The 13,709-nt window shown below is 38.3% G+C and overlaps 1 protein-coding gene across 4 annotated transcripts in view; it reads right to left on the bottom strand.

Annotated features, from left to right (window-relative positions):
* The window catches only part of pard3bb (par-3 family cell polarity regulator beta b), a 259,283-nt gene that overhangs the window by 136,191 nt on the left and 109,383 nt on the right, over positions 1–13,709 (bottom strand). For 3 of the 4 annotated variants that reach the window (XM_042001255.1, XM_042001257.1, XM_042001254.1), the window contains exons 14-16: positions 9,228–9,381; positions 1,736–1,841; positions 1,304–1,440 (exon numbers count right to left, since the gene is read on the bottom strand). In XM_042001255.1, the coding sequence (XP_041857189.1) occupies positions 1,304–1,440; positions 1,736–1,841; positions 9,228–9,381 (397 nt within the window). The remainder of the gene's footprint in view (positions 1–1,303; positions 1,441–1,735; positions 1,842–9,227; positions 9,382–13,709) is intronic. The other variant, XM_042001256.1, reaches the window with a different exon arrangement.

Below are 13,709 nucleotides of genomic sequence, written 5' to 3'. Positions count from 1 at the left end.
GTTTTATTCAGTTGATTTATTTAAACAGTGGATTTCTTGTCCCTGAATAGAATCATTTGCATTAGAAACTAAAACCCACTCATATGCCAGAGGCCTCTGTGGTCACTTTTCTGTCCCTACTGATGTCAAAATCAAACCTACACCAATAAGGTTAATATTTTGAATTGGTTATTCCTTTTTCTGTACATGCGTAAAAACAAGATAAAATGATTAAACAAGATTTCTGGCTTTTCTAAAGGTAAAACATTTATCCCCACAAGATGCCAGGCCAACCCCTCTACAGGGTTTCTGGAGTTTTTACAAATAAAGTCACAGTATTCTTTGCCAAATCTGGTTCTTTTGCCATCAATAAACACAAAGCGTTTTGTTAATAAGACGTTGTTATTGCCTCCCGATGTTGTGGTGATGAAAATGCGACGCGCAATTCAAGCAACCGTGAATTAAATTCTGATTTGTTTGTTGTGTTTTTATTGATTGTATGTGAAAACACAAAGGAGGTGATGTAAAGCTCTTAAGTACATACCATCAGTTAGTTATTTGTAGAGAAATGGATGTCTGTGCAGTTCAAATAAACATCTACTTCTCTTTTGTCCAACTTTCTCACAAACACATGAACGCAGACACGTATCTGGAGGCTGAGCAAACTCAAAGAGGATGACTGAGAAAACTGACATTTTAAAACAATGCGCTTTTGTTTAGCTGCTGTTGTATTATACTGATGCATGCAGAAGCACAGATAGAAGTATGCACACACACAGTTGTGTGTTTCTGAGCTGACTTTAACAGTCGCTGAAATGTCAGTCAACGTTCGCATCAGAATACCAGAGAGCAAGAGGTGACAAAGAAAAAGGTTCGCAAAGGCTGAATAAGCCGCCTTTCTGACATTTGTTAGCAGAAATAAATGACTATAATGAAACTACATTTAAATCCTGCCATGTATTTTAAACGTTTTTTTTCTTCATTTCCAAAAATTACATTGGAGCTGGGAGAGTGTTCATCAGTGATGAAGTACCGCAATTCATCAAACCACTGACAGGATTTTGATTTTTACATCAGGGTATACTACAATATCAAGATTAAGGTAGCAGAAAAACTCAACCACACACACAAAAGGCAGAAAAAAGTAGTTTTTACAATCATAGAAACTGTGCAAAAGGTATACAAGCCTGCACTGATGTCAGTGAGCACGTGGCTTGGATGGGTGCAGCAGCCATGCATCAGCAGGAATATTTCAAAGTGAGGAGAGGATGCATGCAGCCACCATGCAGAGCAGACGAACCAAGAAAAACATAATTCTCCCCACCAGTGGGATGCTGGCTCTGAGTCGTACCCAGGTCCATGCTCTTGGAGGCTTTGATGTGCTGGAATTGCCGCTGGTTCTGGTTCTGGTTCTGGGTGGGGGTCTGGGGCTGAGCCGGGCACGAGGTGTGAGAGTTCGTCCTGAAACAGATTGATCAGTGCAGACTTGATAGAAAACAGCACTTGTTTTCTTCTAAATTGACTCATTTTGTGCACAGGCAACATACAATCTGAACATTTCATTTGTGTCCACATTTGATGTAAAAAAACAAGATGGCTTATTGTGTTGAAACAGCTTTTTTATAAGAAAAGAAAAACTAAACTCTGCCAATTGGAACAAGATAAAATAAAGGTACGTCATAGATATGAAATATCACTCTTATTGATATCTTTATGTATGATAATTCTGGGTCAAAGAGCAAACACACCCACTCACCTTTCCTGTAAATATGAATATTGATTAGAGCTGCTGGTGTCGGCATCATGCCCATACAGCACCCCCTCCTCTTCCTCATCCATGTGAGAGTAACTCCCATTGGTCACTGAAAAGAAAAAAAGTGAATACAATAAAATCTGTAGAAATAAAACAGCCAGTTAAAACAGATCTTCAACATTTGAAGCCACCTTCACTGAGAAGAAGCTGGGATCAGATCATACCGATCTGCATTACAATACAGTGTTTTTACTCTGAATGAAGACATTTATAACGTGTTCACTTCCAAAGCAAAGCTGCGTGGTAGCGCAGGCACGCACGTTTTATATCGGTTTATTGTTGCATATTTAGCTGAGATGAAGAGTTAGTCTTTTTTGGACACGTTTGCTGTTTAAGGCCGAAAACTGTTGGTGAATCAGCTGAACGTTAAGACTTTTAAGATTTACAAAGTTGTTTACATTCAGCTCTGAAACTGGCTAAATCCACAGCAACCAAGCAATTTTTTTTTTTTTTTTTTATGTTGCAGTTTATATTATTCAGTTTTATTCACAATTTATCAGTGCAAATCAAAAACAAAAACCCTGGCTGATAAAATTGAATTGACTGTATAGTTAGAAAGATTTTCCATACATCTTATGAAAGTCATTTCTCTTTCATTCTGACCTTCAGTTATTATCTCCCCCTTTCTACTCGTCAGAACAGAGTAAGTAACATCTTCCTTCCTTGTCCTACTCCCAACATTTCCCAGTCCATGTGTATAAATAGCTTCCTGCAGCTGCACTCTTCGTCTCTCGCTCTGCAGACGGCCATGTTTTCTGTATGACTGACGGATCTTTCTTGCGAGAAGCAAATACATAAAGAGACAGCTTAGCTGTTCTTCTCTTTATTTAGACTCACTTCAGAAAAATTAGCACAACAACAAACAGACACATTCATCAATAAATCCAGCTGCCTACAAAGACAGCAATCCTTTCATTTTACACTCATAAACAGGACCTGAACAATGCTGTTGTGCTTGAAATCTGTTTTCCTGCACTTTATTCTCGCCTCTACAATAATTAGTTGCCAGGCTCAGAGTGCCTCCAAAACACAGCTGACCTACAGCTCAATACTGTGCTTGAAAGGCTCCTGCATGGATAACGACAAGGCATCGGCACTGCTGCTTTGAGAGCGCAGTACACAATGACTGCAGTTACCAGTGAAAAGCAGGAAAATAGACATGAAGCACAGTAAAATGGTTCAGGCTTGTTGTTCTGTAGGACTGACATGAGATGAACTCAAAAAAGAGATTTTAAAAAATTATCTTTGTGTTATAATAATTTAATATTATAATAAGAATAATTTAAGATTCAATCAGCTGCTGTAGCTTGTGGAAACTAACTTTTATAACCATGTTTGAGGCCAAAAAAGGGAAGAAAACATCAGCAGAAATACTTCAACAAAACACACACTACTCTGTTATACACTACCTACTCCCCAAATGTTTAGGAGACACTAGAAATTGGCTTAAACTGGGTCTCAGCAAGAAGAAAACGAGAGTGGGTGGAGGAAAAGAGGAAGACAGGGACAAAGAAAAAGAAACAGTCAGATGAAGCTGAATGAAAGAAAAATAAAGACGATGAAAAAGCAGAAGTCGCAGCAGATGTGTCGTGGTGATAAGGCCGCGCACGCTTGATAAACGACTCTCTGACAACTCGATACACAGACGCAAAATCCACTCGAGCGTAATTTACATTCAGTCATCACTTCTCAGAGCACAGAGCTGCCACACAGCACAAGCTGGAATTACTGAACAATGGCCGCCGCGTGGCCTTTATGTGCCCGCATCTGCACACGTCTGACTGAAAGCGGAGATGCTTGGAACCGGAGAAGGAGACGGACACAGCTCAAGATATCACATCCCCGTCTTCATCTCCATCCCTCCCTCCTTCTCACTCACTTTCTACACTAATCACCTGCTTTATTTTTCTTCAGCTCCGTTTCTTGCAATCTGATATTTTGGCTGCCATTTCTCTCTCCTCTCAGATCTCCCATAAATCATTTTATCTCCCTCTTGGTTTTCAGTTTCTTCTTTTTTCTTTTTGCTAAACTTCCTTCCTCCTCTTCACCGCTAGCACCTTAATCAGTCAAACTGTCAAAAACACATTCTTGTTTCACCTCACACACACACAAATCTGTTCTCACTGACGACGGCTATTTGAAGTGAAAAAGGCATTTGTTGTGGATGATAGATCAATAGCAGTTTGCTCCAATCACAAGAAGATGAAGCCTCTTCTACGGCACTCTACCTTCCTGTCATCTGTATTTGTCTGCAGCTTTTTAGTCCAATCATCGCTGCCTGTGTCTCTTACTCACCGCGGAAAGCCGTGTATTCATTTCAAAGATTCAGTACCAGGAAAAGTTTACTTCAGACATAAAAATGAATGAACTGTAAAAGCAGATTGTTAGATTTTAGTCTTGTGTCGTCTTCAGGAATAGCTTTTTGTTAACAGGTGTGTTATTTGCTATGCAGCAAATCTACAGTATTCACAGCCATCTGCTCTGTGCTTACAAGGACCATCACAATGACCCAGAACTCATCTAGCATCTCCACAAGGGCAACCTGACCAATAAAGAATCAGATGACCTGACCTCCACAAAAAACTCACATCAAACTATTTGAGATGATTTGGGATCAGATGCAGCCAATAGCTGCTGTCTATGGGAACTAAAACTTTCAGAAAAGCTTTCAGCAAAGTATATAAAGCTAATGTTTAATCTGTCTAATTTGAAAAGAAAAAGACGATGATGCGTTTTTTAATCAGATCACCCTGATGTGACCATTGATTTCTAACTGTACTGTTTTGTCTTAACTAGAATACCATAAAATAAAATTGAAAATATATGTGTAGTTTTTTTTTTTTATTAAAAACAAAGTCCTGCAACAACCAAGATTGATTTGTTATAAAATAAACATATAAATGAATATGAGAAATGTATTTAAAACATTTTTATTAGAAAAAATGAGAGTGTAAACTTACATTACACAAGAAGTGAGAAAACAAATGTCCATGAAAGGAAGTAATAAGTATGAAGAAAGATGGATATGCATGTAAACAATGTGTTGAGTGGGTGAGGTGGAATAATAATGGTAGTAACAATAATGACAGTGAGAAATAATTTTAATGATAATTAAGATAATAGTAATAATGAGACAATAAAATGAAAACAACAAGAAGAATAGCATCAGGCAGCCAAGGGACATTGAGGCAGACTCAAGTAGCTACTTAGTGTGGATGCTGCAGCATCCAGGATTTACCAGACAAAGCCAGACTCAACAAGACACGGCAACCTTAACATACACCATGCCATCATCTCCACGTTACCTACTACTGACCTCTTAATGTAGTACTATGTAAATGGTAAATGGTCTCTATTTATATAGCACTTTTACTGTGCTTTACATTTTACGTCACATTCACCCATTCACACACAGATGGCGGAAACTGCCATGCAAGGCACTCAACCACAACCCAGGAGCAATTTGGGGTTCGGTGTCTTGCTCAGGGACACCTCGACATGAGGTCAACAGGCTCGAACCGGCAACCCTCAGGTTACATGACGACCGCTCTACCCACTGAGCCACACTGCCTTTTATGTAACTTTCTGACCTTAAAAATATGCTTCTGACTTGTTTTGATGACACAGTGACATTTATTATGAACATTCCTAAAGCCGTCGTTGCCCTGCAGCATCCTGACACCACAGCTCACAAGTCCGCCTGGAACTGAGAGTGACACGCACCAGGTCACATGCAAACAACTGGATATAAATACGCTGTGGCTGATTTATCAAAGAGAAGCAACAGGATGGTGGAAGAAAGATGGAAGAAACAGAGAGAAACAGACCGAATTAGCTGTCGTTAGGGGGAGTGTCACTGAGAACAGTCTGCCATAGTGCTTCTTCAAGTACTATACTACAATACAGAACATAAATAAAATCCTTTGTGTGAGAAGGTGCATAATAGTGTGATTGTAATGTTTATTCTCTATGACATATTTCTTATATGGATGTTATGGAGTTAGTCTAGTTCAAGAATCAGAGAGATGTAGGCATGATGTCGCACAGGTAGAGAGATCCTGATTCATATAGAATGGGTTTAACAATGGACCACCCAAGTTGATGCATTTGACTGCTTAATCACTCCGTTTTTCACTTCCACTTTATAGCGTGCTTTTTAACTTAAGTTTACAGATGGTTCTGAGCACCACGCTGGAGACATGATCAAGACTAGCTCTCTAATAAATTAAGAAACTTTTTTTTACACCCTCGTCCAACACATTACAATACTGTGGTGTGTATTCCTAGGTAACTGAGTCAGTGTAGGGATGAGAGCATTAATCATGTTCAGTTCAGTAAGATATGATTAGGGTGAGACTTCAGATGCACTAATTGCTGGGCAACATTTAAAAAATGCACTGACTGGTCAAAGATGTCACACTTAACTGAGACCTCGTAGGTGATGTAATACCCTCTTTTTTATTTTATTTTTTTTTTGGGGGGGGGGGGGGGGGGGGTCACCTTGCAGAAAGTGCTACTAAGACCTCATAATGATGTAATAAGGTCATTTAAACTGTCACAGCAGGCGCTTGCTCTTGCTTGGTCTGATTTGATATTTTAAAACTGTATATTTAGAGCAGGGGTGGCCAATGTTGGTCCTCGAGAGCCACAGCCTTAAAACACAAACCCAACTAAGTTACCAACATTTCAATGTCCTATTTAAAAAAACAATCTCAGGATGTGTTTTTTTTTTTTTTTTGTGAAATTGAGTAAAACTGCATAATATCAAAAGCTGTACTGTGCACAGGAAATGAAAAGGAATTAAACAGGGGATGAGATGATAACATCTATAAATATAAAAAATAACCCATCTGCATAAATACATATGTAAGGAGTCATTACGCTCAGTTTATTCTTTAGTTTAAGTGCAATAAATAAAGAAATAAAGAAATCTTCACTCTAATTTGAACTGTAGTGCAGATACAATGAATTCAGTGTGAAATAGTTCATTAGGAAAGTAAAATACTAGCAGGCGCACAAAAACACAAATACACAAGAACAAACATCCAAGCCAGCAAAAATAACTCAAAGCTTGAGAGAAATGTGTTTACTTTACACAAACACACACTAATGTGTGCATGTAAATGACACAACAGCCGAGGTCGTATTCAACAGCCGAAGTGTATTCAAGGTCAGAGATGTTTAACAGATTCAGTGTAAACAGAAAAAAAAATACAACAGCCTGATAACTGGCCAAAAATCCCTGAACCAACACACCCACATGCGCACACCCACACACAACAGCTACTAAAACATCTCTAAATGAGCAGAGATATCATTCAGGAAAAATGATATACACACAAATATACACACACATTTTCTAGCAAACAAGCATTACCAACACTTGGGACAGCACAAGTATGTTCTCATTAAAGGACACAGAGTTTATATCAGCTCAGAGAATTTCGTGCTGACTTCCTAATTCAGGGCCGCTCAATTCGGTCCTACGAGGGCCACAGTCCTGCAGGTTTTCAACGTATCCGTGCTCCAACACGCCTCGCTCAAAGTAAACGGATCCTACAGCCTATGAAGTTCTGCACACTGACTCATTAATTTGATCCAGGTGTGTTGGAGCAGGGGTACACTGAAAACCTGCAGGACTGTGGCCCTCGTAGAACTGAATTGAGAAGCCCTCTAATAGAGACATGCAAGTACTAGCCATAACCAATGCTAACTTAAACCTAAACATAACCTAACTTTGAATAAATCTGAATGATTGACTTTAATTGGATAAGCTCCTTTCTCCTGATGTGGTTGCAAAACAGATTTGTGTTCACATAACATGAGTAATATAAAACACACAGATAAATGTACATCTTATAGATAATATAAACATGGACGCAGATACAATTAGTTGAGAGTGCATTATGCAGCTTTCTAAACAAAAATAACTCTTGAACAAACAATGACAACAACCTTGAAAAACAAAACAAGCTAAAAGCAGAGAGGGAGCTTGGAAACAAAATGAAAGAGAAATTACGGGCAGAGGACTCTAATTAAACCTGCACTGTGGCTGCTAATATTTCCTTTTTGTGTATGTCTGTTTTATCTATGATGCTTATTTTCCATGATTATTAAGCTTGTTCTGTGCTTTGCTGAACTTTCTGCAAATGACTTCTTTGATACTGATCTGTACGTAAAATTAAAACAGAAATTGACTAAGTAAATAAATAAATGAAGTTTTTAAAAGTGCTGACAAAATTCAATCAAACCAATCTGTACTAGAAATTCTGCTAATTCAATAACTCAAAGCAGACTGCGGGACAGGTCTATTTATTAAGTTAAATAGTGCACAACTCATGAAAAGCAACTTCTAAAATTTAAGAAGGACACATTTAAATAGTGTTTTAGTTCAGTTCATCACCGGGATGCTTTTCATTTTAACTATTCTACTTCTCTGCTTTTCATCATTACAGAGATAACAAATAACACAGAAAGAAAGAGAAAGGAGTGAACTCACTTATATAAACGGCTAGTAGTAACAAAAGATCATTTCTTTTGTTTGTTTTTTTTAGGATAGGCCTCTCTTTCTATTAGAGATCAAGAGCTCATCTCACCATCCAGCTAGCACCAGATGCCCCAGTTGAACAGCCAGACAATCACTGTATAAACTGTATATAGTCTTTTTTTTTTTAACTATGCCTGTTCAAGCCATGTCTGCATGCCTGAATGAACTGAGTTTCTGCCATGTAATTAACTATTGTGTTAATAAGCAATTGAACAGGTGAGACTAATAAAGTGGCCATGAGTGTATTTCTTAAGTGGGATGCAGCTCTTCCCAGCAAAGCTGCTGTCACTCAACTGGTTCTACAATGCTAGCATCTGTTATTGCAAGCACACACTGTTGTGGAGCAGAGCCTCCTCTGTGTGATACGCATGACCTACCAAAGTGGATCAGGACATTTTTTTTTTTTATGCCAAAATAGCAGACCCAGATTCTTAAAGGGTTTTTAATGTCTGCTAGTTAATGAAAATGGTAAAATCTCTTTCTTCAGTATGAAACATGCTGGTGCTTTCTGCCAGAAGTACGTCCATGTTTCCAACTGCACTGTCCTGTTGACACTAATGCCAACATATACTCAGTAATGGCACAAATACATACAGTTAAAGAAATCTGTTTAAAGGAAAATAAACTTGTTTTTAATGACAAACCCACTCCATTTCACCATTCTTTCCATTTCACATAAAATAATGGCAAAATTCACGAAAGGACAAACATAATATAAACCGTCTATTTAAGTTGATTTTCTTCACACAGAGAGACAAAACTGTCACTATATGGTAGAAACAATTGAAATTCTGAATATTGGTGTAAATGGAATATGTGAATAATCATCAATAAAATTGTGATAGCTGCTCTGTATTTTAGCCACTGATGTGAAAAAACTGAACTTACCACTGGAAGCATAAATACTGTTGCCCACCAGGGGAGGGTGAAAGGAGTCCGACACTGGGCTGACCAATCCTGGCTGACCTTTCATTGGACTCATCAGTCCCAACAGGCCAGAAGAGCTGTCAAATGAGCGATTGGGTGACACCTCATGCTGATCCTAAAATGGAACAAAACAAATGTTTACACGCTGATATATCGAATAATTACAGTATGTAAAGTTTCCTTTCAGTAAAAACAGAATCACAAATATTTTATAAATCCCAGAGAGAAAAAGAGGAATAATATACATTTAAAAAGGTTAAGCAAATTATAAATTATAAAGCAAATAAAACAAAAGACATAAACCTCTAGTAGTTTTTTTCCTGTAAAACAAACATGTCTGATGTGTAGACTGTGTTTCCACTGAGCAATGACCAGAGGAGTAAGTAAGTGCTTTTAGGCTGACTGTTCCAGCAGAGCTAAACATTAGCTACAGAGGGAGACACTCAGAAGACAGTAGGGAACCCATTTCCCACGCTCCATGGAATTGGAAACATCTTCAATACTGCCCCACTTTTTAGTGTGTGTGTGGCACCAACAGTCACACATACCTACCCCATCGAGGGAGAGCCCTCTTGGGGCCCTGTAATACTGAAACAAAGGATGGATTACAGTGTTGATGTTTCTTTTTTGAGCATGTATTATTTCTTCAGGGATTTAATTTGCATTTATTTGTCTTCTGTCTGGCTGAGTAGAAAACTAATATACATGCTCATCAACATGCATGCATCTGTTTGTCATTTTGGCTTTGTGATACATGTGTGCTCCTTTGTGTTTTTGTCTCTTTATATTAGATAAAGCCTCCACTCAAACAACAAAGAAGACATAACGGTAGTCTTGTGTGTGTAATAAATCCTCTTGTCATCCTACACTTGACCTCACACCAAGCACCAGCGGCAGTTCCTGGCCGTCACCCAGCCCCATCAGGATGCATCGTCTCTTGAAATGTTAGAGATTTGGTGACCTGCCTTCCCTCCTTGATCTCCCAGCGTGTTAAATCAGTGTCATTATCAGGTTTCCTTAAAAGATAAATGTTTTTTTAGTCACCAAAGGAAGTTGCTGACTGCATATTAGGTGCAGTCAAACCTGTAAAAAACAGTTTTGGATTACATCATCTTTAATTTTCTTCATTTAGTTTATTTTGTTTTGTTCAGGCAATGCAACATTATTAGAAAAGCCATTGTTGTATTCTATTTTATTTATGTATTTTTTATTAGTTTCTTATTTATTGAATTATTTTAATTTTGCCATTTTATTATGTTGGTTTGCATACAATATTATTTCAGCTTAGGTTTTAGCTTAATTTTCTAACCATCAGTAAAAGGGAGCATAGTGCTTCCTAAATGAACAGGTATATAAATAATTACATATTCACCTTATTCAATTATAGTGATATTATGGAGTAAATATTATTGGTTAACTGGTTGTGGGACCGAATCTGATGTCTCTACGCTTTTCTCCTCGAATCCTGCGCTGCCGTGGAGTGCCTTGTAGCTTGTAGCTTGCAAGCCAGTGCCCATCAGGCTGGGCTTAGTTAATGCCAGATTGGTGACAAATAGACCTTTTAGTCTTAAGGATTTCTTCTCCTCTTATGGTCTGGATTTCCTCTGGGTGACCGAAACCTGTGGTGACGATGATTATTTTAATTTTCCGAGGTCTTCTAGTCGTGGTGGTGGTCTAGCTATTGTTTATAGAATACACCTTTAACTGTAAGCAACGTGCCCCACCGGTCCACTAGGCCAGTTTTGAACCTTGTCTCTCTGAGCTGGGTTACTCTCCTCTGCTCCTTTACGGGCCTCCAAAGTACAATAAGAACTTCTTAACCGATTTTTTAGATTTGTTGGCTGATTTTGCCTCAAGATACAACCAGGTTTTATTGGTGGGGGATTTTAATATTCATGTCTGCTGTTAGGAAAGGCCACTGGTCAAGGACTTTTTGGATTTAGTAGACTCTTTTACCTTTTTCTCAGTCTGTTACAGGTGCCACCCAGGAACTTGGACATTGGACGTGTTTTATCTTATGGATCATCTGTTTTTAATGTGGAGATTGGTGATGCTGTCTTTTCTGACCATATGCCTGTCTTGTTTGATTTTATCCCTCCAAGTCAAACCGTGCACTCCTGCTCGACACTGTCGCAGTTTTAACTCTGTTACTGCTGAACAGTGAAGCAACATCTCAACCCTCAGGATCTTCCAACAAACTGTCTGTTGTCACCAACTTAAGTGTAAAAATAAATGATGCCATGCTAATAACCATGCTAATGGGATGGTAAAATCATCGTTTTTGTCATTTCAGACATCTTAGGTTCAACCCTTTCTTTCAAGGCGTGACATGGAATCGGTAATCCATGCTTTTATAACCTCCTGGTTGGATTACTGTAGCTTTCTTTTTACAGGAATTAAAAGGGGCAATCTATCACGCCTTCAGTTGGTGCAAAATGTGGCAGTACAATTTTTAACAGGTACAAGGAAACAAGAGCAGATCACTCCGGTGTTGGCTTCATTGCATTGGCTTCTTATTCATTTTAGGGTTAGTTTGAAGGCCCTGTTATTTGTTTTTAAGTCTCTCAATGGTCCAGCATATTTGTCCGACTTACTGCATCCCTATGCCCCTTCTCGTTCTCTCCAGTCAGCTGACCAGATGTTGCTGGTGGTGAAAGAATTTTTTTCTTGGGCTTTTACATGAAAAACTTCAATAAAACTTATTTAAACATTTGTGTTCATTTAAATTAATCCAGCTGCACTTGTTTTATTTTTTATTTTCCCTGAAAATAAGGAAAGGTTAGTGGAAATTCTGATTGGCTGGTAACTATAGGAACACAGCCACATTGGTTGGTGACCAAACCAGTAAATTTAGAGCCCTGGGTGTGACATTATTGTTTATCGGGCAGACATTTGTCTGTAATTCTCTTTCAGACCAATTTTAACCACAGTTTAGACAGTGCAACCATTGTTAACAGAACAGGGGTCAGCAATATTTCCTTGCTTTGCTTACAAGAATTAGAATAATATGAATATAATTAAAGCTAATTTGACTGCATTTGATTGCAATTTGATTATTTGAAACTGAACTTTGTACTGCACACAGTTTAACACAACAACAGTCAGAGATAAGGAGATGGAGTGGCCATGCACCGGTTAGAAGGTTGCTAGTTTGATGCTTACTGGCATTAAAGTTTCCTTGAGAAAAACACTGAGCCAAAAGATGCCTGATAACACTTATGCAACTGCCCATCGATCCATCAATTTTCCTCTATTGTGGCAGCATAACTGCTGACAAGAACAACAGCAGTTAAGGAATAAATTAAATGAGTAGCTGAATAAAATGGGAGATTACAGTGAGCTGGCACAAGATAAATATAGTAAGAACTGAGGGAGTGAAGGACACATACGAGAAAAAGAAGGGGGAGGACAGAAAAGTAGAATGGTCCACTTCTATAATGTTTAAAAGCATCAATACAGATGCAAAAAAGGGCTTTTAAAGTGCAGTCTCTATTCTATTCTTCATATTCTTCTCTTTTCCCCTCCCTTTTTACTCTTCCAACAAAGAAGAGGAAACATGGATGCACATCTTTGTTGTTCCCAACAGCTATTGACCAGCGAGTCCAGCAAGCCTAAAAGCACAACCCATCCACGCACACACCCAGCAACAGGTAATCTAATGCTATGGAGCCTACATTAAGGAAAATTAATTGCTGCATATGAAAAGGATTTAGGATTTTTATTATTTTTTTATATTTAATACAACTATGTTTGCTCATCAAGATTCTACTACATTAATATAACACTACTGTACATAAAAACGAGCACGTCTCTATAAGGTATCTCATTCTGTTACCTCCTGTCTTTGCTTTTAGTGTGTTTGTGTGTGAGCATATGGTGCAGGCTTTATATGCAGTGCTTTTTCAACCAGCAGCAGGTCATGCAGAGCACCATTCACACCTGAGCCAACCACCCGGCACAGACTACAGAGACCTGAAGAAGGCATCATCTGAAAAGCAGATGACATGAAAGGCTTTTTTTTTTTCCTTCTCATAAAGAAAAGAGATTCAGCTGGGTGAAAAATGCTGCCACAAACACACAAAGAGGAGCAGAGACACATGAAATCTGAATAGCTGAAGTGTAAATGCTCTCTTGCTGCCGCTTGTAAGAACAGGGAAGAGAGCAGAGAGTCAAGAATGTAAAAAAAGGGATAAGAGAGCTAAAAGGTAAGAGTAGAGCAAGGTAGAGGAAATAGATAATAAAGGAAAAGGCTTCATTATGAGTCCAAAGAGGTTCAAGGTAAAGAGTGAAGAATGTAACATCTTTTGACCTCTAAACTGGTCTTAATTAGCATTTTTTGTTTTTATTGACAGCTATTCATCAGGTTTATTTTAGGCCTGGAGTTTGTGATGGTCTCATTTTTGGGGTTTTTCTTATTTTTTGTGACTCTTTCACCATAGATTC

This window comes from Melanotaenia boesemani, chromosome 12 (assembly GCF_017639745.1).
Source record: "Melanotaenia boesemani isolate fMelBoe1 chromosome 12, fMelBoe1.pri, whole genome shotgun sequence".
Classification (NCBI taxonomy): domain Eukaryota; kingdom Metazoa; phylum Chordata; class Actinopteri; order Atheriniformes; family Melanotaeniidae; genus Melanotaenia; species Melanotaenia boesemani.
This window is presented reverse-complemented; position numbering and strand designations above follow the sequence as displayed.